The 7,362-nt window shown below is 31.3% G+C and overlaps 1 protein-coding gene and 1 long non-coding RNA gene across 2 annotated transcripts; one reads left to right on the top strand and one right to left on the bottom strand.

The window, feature by feature from the left end:
- The first annotated feature begins 888 nt into the window (after positions 1-888).
- LOC131639504 (uncharacterized) lies at positions 889-2,371 on the top strand. Its single transcript, XM_058909995.1, has 2 exons — positions 889-1,958; positions 2,034-2,371. The coding sequence occupies exons 1-2, from the start codon at positions 1,020-1,022 to the stop codon at positions 2,079-2,081; spliced, it is 987 nt and encodes a 328-aa protein (XP_058765978.1). The 5' UTR covers positions 889-1,019; the 3' UTR covers positions 2,082-2,371.
- Positions 2,372-3,467: 1,096 nt separating this feature from the next.
- Positions 3,468-6,009, bottom strand: LOC131639505 (uncharacterized). Its single transcript, XR_009294978.1, has 2 exons — positions 5,872-6,009; positions 3,468-3,754 (listed from the first exon to the last, which is right to left on the bottom strand). It is a non-coding gene; the product is annotated as an uncharacterized LOC131639505 (long non-coding RNA).
- Between the last annotated feature and the right edge of the window lie 1,353 nt (positions 6,010-7,362).

Below are 7,362 nucleotides of genomic sequence, written 5' to 3' on the forward strand. Positions count from 1 at the left end.
TTTAATTTTATTTAACTGAATTATTCATTATATGTAGTTTAATTTACTAACCATTTAAATGATTCAAATTTTTTTATTCAATATAATTTATTTTTAAAAATAAATAAGCGAAATGTTGTAAGTTAAAACTCGTTTTGCACTTGATATCTTTATCTAACTATTAACTAAGCACCTTTAACGAGACACATTCTCATATTTATAGTTATGTTTTTAATACTTATACACGTAAAAATATAAATAATATTTTTTTATTTAATATTTTTTAATACACTATGTATTTTGTCTCTTTCTTTTCTCTATTATAGAAATAATTTTTTAAAAGAAATATTTATGTTAAAAAAATGAGAGAAATAAAATATCAAGAGAAAACATTTATAGAATATTAAATTAATTATGTTGATTTTTTATATTAAAAAAGAAAAGTTAAGTAATCCTATGATTATTGTAAAAAAAAAGTGATCTTGTAATTAAAAGAAAATTAAATGGATTTTCTCTTTATATATTTTTATAGGTTATATATATATATATATATATATATATATATATATATATATATATATATATATATATATATATATATATATATATATATATATATATATATATATATATATATATATATATATATATATATATATATATATATATATATATATATATATATATATATAAAGCCCTTGCCTATTTCCCCAATCACACCAGATCCAATCTGTTACCAAGTTCACTGATTCAAGAACGCGCCATATTTTTCAACCAAAAAAGAAAAAACAATGCGCGCCATTTTCTATTCCCGCTGTATTTCATTTTTCAAACCTCCAAAAATTTTCATTTTTCAAACTTTCAAATCCTTTCATTTTCACATTTTTTTTTCCAATTTCCAACTCCTTCTTCCCTCGCTCTTTTCCAAATCCATTTCAAATTCCCGCAAAACCAAAATTTCCTTACATAATCAAAACAAAATCCTTATTAACACCACCAGCCTTCACTCCAAATCCTACAATCCTCTAAACAACCCCAACATGGATTTCACCTCAAACCTCACTGATCTTCCTCCAAACAAGCGACACAGATTCATTCAACACCACCACCACCAACAACAACAACCTAGTCCATGTTCACCTCTACCCACCAAAAAACGCAAAGAATCTCGAAACTCATCACTTTTTCACACCCCACCACCAACACCTTCACCCTCTATATATTCTCTACCCACCAAAAAACGAGTCTCCGCCCTTCAACCCCACTTTTACCACCACAACACCACCGCAAACGACGCTGTTATCCACCCACTCATAGATCTCAATGTCGAATACAATCCCGATCTCCACTCACCCATCCCAGCCGACAAAAAACCTCAACAACAACAAAAACAAGACACCGACAACAACAACATCAACACTGACAAAGAAGTTGTCGCTGAAGAAGATGGGATTTTATGCTGCGTGTGTCAAAGCACCGACGCTAACTCCGAAGACCCAATTGTTTTTTGTGACGGTTGTAATCTAATGGTCCACGCTTCCTGCTACGGAAACCCTCTAGCAAAACAAATCCCCGAGGGTGATTGGTTCTGTGAACAGTGTCGTATTACTGATACGAATACAGATCCAATACGCTGCTGTCTCTGTCCGACAAAAGAAGGTGCCATGAAACAAACGATAGACGGAAAATGGGCTCACGTGGTGTGCGCTCTACTTGTTCCCGAAGTGTATTTTGTTGATCCAGAAGGGAGAGAAAAGATCGATTATTCTAAGGTTCCGAAAAAGAGATGGTTGGAGAAATGCTATGTTTGTGGGTGCTGTGATGGGTGTGCTTTGGTTTGTTCTGAACCGAAGTGTGGTTTGGGGTTTCATATTACTTGTGGGATTAAAGAGGATGTTTGTATTGAGTATAAGGAAGGGAAGAAAGGTGCTACTGTTGTTGCTGGGTTTTGTAAAACCCATTCTCAAATCTGGGAAAAGGTAACGTTTTTATTTGTTTGGTTTGATAGATTTGTGTTTTTTGTGAATGATTTTGATTTGGTTTTGTTGTTGCAGAACAAGGGATCTGGGAAATACAAGATTGTTGCAGCTGAAGATAAGTAGTATCAAGATTGTTAGTATTTGAGTTTTTCAATTTCAATTCTGTTAATCTGTTTTAGGGAATTTTACTGTTGGTTACTATAGGAGTTCATTTGAGTTTGTTTTAGATTTTGCTTTTTTAGTGTTAAGTCTTGTTTGCCGACATTATTGTGTTACTGGAACTGGAATGGAACAGTGCCAATTGAACTGTGATCAGCTATTTTGTAACTGGACTGGGATGGAACAGTAACAATTGAACTGTGATAAACTATTGTGTTACAGGAACTGTAATGGAAAAGTAACAATTGAATTGAGATCAACTTGAATTTCTAGATCAACAAAAAATAATGTAGATTAGGCCATAAAAGAATAAGTCTTGAAATCACAAAATTGCAATGAAATTATAATGTTGTTTAAAGACTTCTTGAAGCAATATTTATTCAATGACTGAATAAAAAAATACTTTTCTTTGCACTAGTATTTTAAAACAATTAGTTCACCTATTACTCAATATATAAAAACTAATTACCGGCATAATTACATAATTAGGCAACTAAAACCGTTTTAAAGAGAGCTAATTTCAAGTTCCTAATTGTCATTTCTATTTTATAAATCTAACATGATTGATTTTAAATTCCTTTAATAATACTTGGTTGAATTCACACATGTATAAATAGGCTAATACACTATCTCTTTAATTAAAACTATTAGGTTTAAAATTATCAATACACTATCTCTTTAACTAATAGTAGTAGCTGACAGAGTTTAAAATTATCCTAATTAATACTGGATATTCACTGGACCTTCCATTGGTATTGGGTTTGTTGTTTGTTCCAAAGTTAACCATGCATTGATTGCATTTATCACTCTTTTTAATTTACCTATGTTCCCAATGCATTTTAGATTGTTCCTTCATAACCCACCGATTATTATACTTTCTCCAATCTCCACCATTTATAGCTTATTTATTATCTGTGTATAAGTGTATTCTACCAATTGCAAAAATCTCATGCATCGCATTGTTCTGGCTGCAAACAAGAAGTTGTGAGATCTCTAAAACCAATAAGCTCTTAGATTATTTTGATTATGTTATTGGGAGTATATGAAACAATTTCTTTGTGATCCATGGGTTGGGATGGGCTTAAGCTCTCTCTAGGCGTCATGGGTTGGGATGTTAAGTGTAACACCCTTTTTATACCTCAAAATAGATAAGCATATAATCAGAGAATAAGCATGCACATAATTCAAAAGGATGTCACATCGACGTTTTCAAAAACTAAAAGCTTTTAAAAACAGACAGCATTTATCTACAATATATGATACACCTGGTCATTTCAATAACACCTAAACATTTAATTACAATTCACACATAATATGCATTCACAACGGAAAATACTAAATACTCATGTATTTCATAAAATGATTCATGTCCCATACCATGATCATATATCTCAATAATCATCTCAACATAAAATAAACCATAATCAGAATATTTAGCTTAAAAGCCTCTCAACAACAAGTAGCCAAATAAACAGGTTCTCAAGTCATAACATAATACATAACCAAAAAGAAACATGAGTTTGACACGACTAGTCTATCCAGTGTTACATGACCAGAGCATCGACTCACTACCTAATCTCCAACAAACACGGAAGAATCTCCGGCTAGATCACGCACAAGCTACTAAACTCCAGAACCTGCATGTCGCCAAACGAGGGCAACATTAAAATAAAAGGGTGAGAATACAAATCATTATGAAGGAAGTATAATAAGATACAATGGTTAAATCAACAATTCAAGTAATTAATCACACTATGTATAACCATGTAGATAATAATAATGGATCGATATTTCACATGTTATCAAGTATACAACAAGTATAAAGAGTATAATATTTCAATTCCAATATTATATTCTCAATTATGCACACAACCATAATTATCACATATTCACACATTTAATCAAATATGTATTCAAACATCACTCATTTTGATTATCAAGCTCATACACATATCACAACTACTTCAACTTCACATATTCAATTATCGCATATTTCTAATGTGACTCAATGCAAGATATGTGACGCTATGCATGTGGTACCGCAATGTGAACCCAACGTTTCACCGCTTTCCGATTCAATATCTAGAATCCAAGCCACGCTTCCGATCCGGACAAGATCAAAGCCACCACGTATGTTTCCAATTAAGGATCAACGTATTCTACGTCTATTTCCATTCAAGGATCACCGTCTATTACCATGTGAACCCCACAGTTTCACCGCTTCCACAATAAAGCCGACTATGCCATGAATAAATGTACAATTATCAATCAACTATGTAATTAAGATTATCTCCTCAATCTTAACTTACGCATATCAACAATAATTCAACTCTATGAATTATATATCAAATTGTACACAACATTCACAACACATAGGTATCATTCACATATAAAGGCAAATAATCAAATATGATTCACAAAATCCAATTAACACTAGTAACCATACTATCTCATGTTAATTCACATTTGTCAATATATATGAATACACACTTTCACAATCAATAAACTAATCACTAGGATTCACGTCATATGGCTACCCACAGAGAACACTCGCAAAACGACATAATTGACATAGAAATATTTTATTCTCAATATAAATATTCAAGCTTAAATACAAATTCAATCCATTTAACAAAATACCGCAATTTACCAATAAACTGAATAATCGATCCAAGTCCGAACATAATCCAATCAAATCGGCTCAATACAATTAATACAACTATTAATCATCAATTAATATCACCTACTGCCAACAAAACTATTTTTATTGAAAAGAATGTCACGCTAGCTTTCTAACACTTCGAACGATACTCAAAATGGATTCACAGTTTGAATGTTATGAATTTGTAAAATTTTAACTAGAATATAAGCACCGACATCATAAGCTGATAACTCTAAACATGTCAGAGTTACGCAAAATAATTATAAGTATGACTCTTAATAACTCAAAACAACTCTGACAACTCTATCGAAATTGAAAATAATTTAAATTAACTCGTTAATCTAATAGTTTATCTCTAATTCCAAAACTCCTAAAATTATTACAAATAATATTATTTAATTATTATTATTAAAAAAAACAAGTGATATACACTATATGAAAATACTTACTGTAAGTGCCACTAAATGAAAATCCTTACAGTATGTATAGTAGTAGTACCAAAAGTGCACTTACAGTACCAATTTACTTCACCTAGCAAAAGATATGATTTAGATATTCATTATACATCATATATAATGCTACTAACACACATATACCCTATATTATAGTTTTCGCTACAATAAGTAGCAATTGTGGTCATAGTATCTCTATACCTCTAAATGAATTTAAGGTACCCAAGGAGAACATACGTACAAGTACACAACAATTTTTCTTTAAAATTGCAAAAGTAGAGAAACTACAGTACTTTCAAATATGACCACACTCACATGGTAACTTTAGTGTTAATACCTATCTCCACCAGAAATAGTATATATGGCGAGAGAATTTACTAAGAATGAAGAACAAAGTTATTAAAACAGTCTCTGGTATAAGTATATTAACAAAAGTGGAGATACAAATACGTTGAACACATAAATCAGTTTCAACACTACAAGATATTATTCAATCACAATCACAAAACCATAGATATTTAGGGGTTTCACCCTAAACATGTCAAAACCTAGAAATTGAAGAATAATATCCCTAAATCATGTTAATCTACCCATTGATCCAATCATACTAACCCATAATAATAAGGATTCTCCCCCTTACCTCTTTAATTTCCCCTTCAAACCCTAGCTCTTCTTCCTTGTTCTTCCCATTTCTCTTTTCCCTTTTTCTTCTTTTCTTTATCTGTCTCTCTCTATCCGAAAATGAAAATGAAAATGAAAGAAAATGTGGCACTCCCTCATTCTAACTCTTACTATCATATGCTATACGGGCCTAAATATAACACTCTCTATTTACTCCTTACATCATTAAATAAGCCCAATAAAATATATACTTATATTATTTCTATTTTAGTTACTAAATTAAATAACACCAATAATTAAATAGACACAAATATACACACCAAATTAATTAATATAATCAATTATTATACTATCTAACAATCAATTAATTAATTAACACACCAAATAAAGTCAAATAGAATAATAGAATAAATACGAATAAAATCCTCTAATAACTCAATGTCTCATATTTCCGGTCAAATCTTAATTACTAAGAAAATTCCCAAAACGCTAAATATTAACTCATTAATATTTCTAATACTAAAAATATTAAAATTTTCGATTAAATATCGACCCGCTATCCCGAACTAATACCGACTAAATCGTCCCAAAAAGCGAAAATTTCAATAAACATCATAAATGACTATATTAAGCAAATAATTATTAAAAACACTAAATAATATAATTACTAATATAATTAATAAAAATATTAATAAAAATCGGGATGTTACAACTCTCCCCCACTTAGAATATTTTCGTCCTCGAAAATTCAATCGACACAACCATTTCGTCACCGAAACCACACTTACTCTCTCCCGATTCATACCAATACAAAACGTTCCACATCTTCAACCATACAAGCTTCCAAGGATGCTACTCCAATACTCGAATGGAATACCATGCAAACACATCGTTCTCTCGATTTCAAACTTAGCAATTCTCTCCATCCGATAATCCATCCTCATTGGAATAAAATAAGCGCATCTCGTCAACCTTTCCACAAAGACCCAAATCGCTCACAATTACTCGATGTTCTCAGCAACCCGAAGAAAATTCCATAGATATACTATCTCACTTCCACTCGAATAGGATAACTGTTGCACCAACTAAACGGTTTCTGACAAGTCCAACTCAAATACACAATTCCGCCATATCCCTCTTCATACTTTACCACTAAACATTTTCCTCAAATCTTGTTACATTTTAGTAGCATCATGACGTATACTCAAACCATTACGATGCCCTTTGTAACACCCTTCTAATACCCCGCATAATATTTAAACAGTAATCAGAGTAATCATGAAAAGGGCATTACAACTTCCATATAATCAAAATAATACTCGTGTCATGCCATAAAAGAGAATGTTAAACCCAAATATCATTCAGATCGTCATGTTAACACAGCGGAAATATATTTAACATCTGAACAATGCAACATCCAAAGTCATAGACTTAAAACACCACCATAATAAAATACTGAAATAAAAAGAGTTCAACAAATAACTCTAAACAACGTCCCCAGTGTTACACG

The sequence above is a fragment of the Vicia villosa genome, unplaced genomic scaffold (genome assembly GCF_029867415.1).
Source record: "Vicia villosa cultivar HV-30 ecotype Madison, WI unplaced genomic scaffold, Vvil1.0 ctg.002672F_1_1, whole genome shotgun sequence".
NCBI classification, from domain to species: domain Eukaryota; kingdom Viridiplantae; phylum Streptophyta; class Magnoliopsida; order Fabales; family Fabaceae; genus Vicia; species Vicia villosa.

Bases quoted from the DNA above. Each gene is read 5' to 3' on its own strand.
- LOC131639504 (XM_058909995.1), top strand. From the start codon at position 1,020: ATGGATTTCACCTCAAACCTCACTGATCTTCCTCCAAACAAGCGACAC. The intron at 1,959-2,033 runs GTAACGTTTTTA...TTGTTGTTGCAG, and splicing joins ATTCTCAAATCTGGGAAAAG to AACAAGGGATCTGGGAAATA.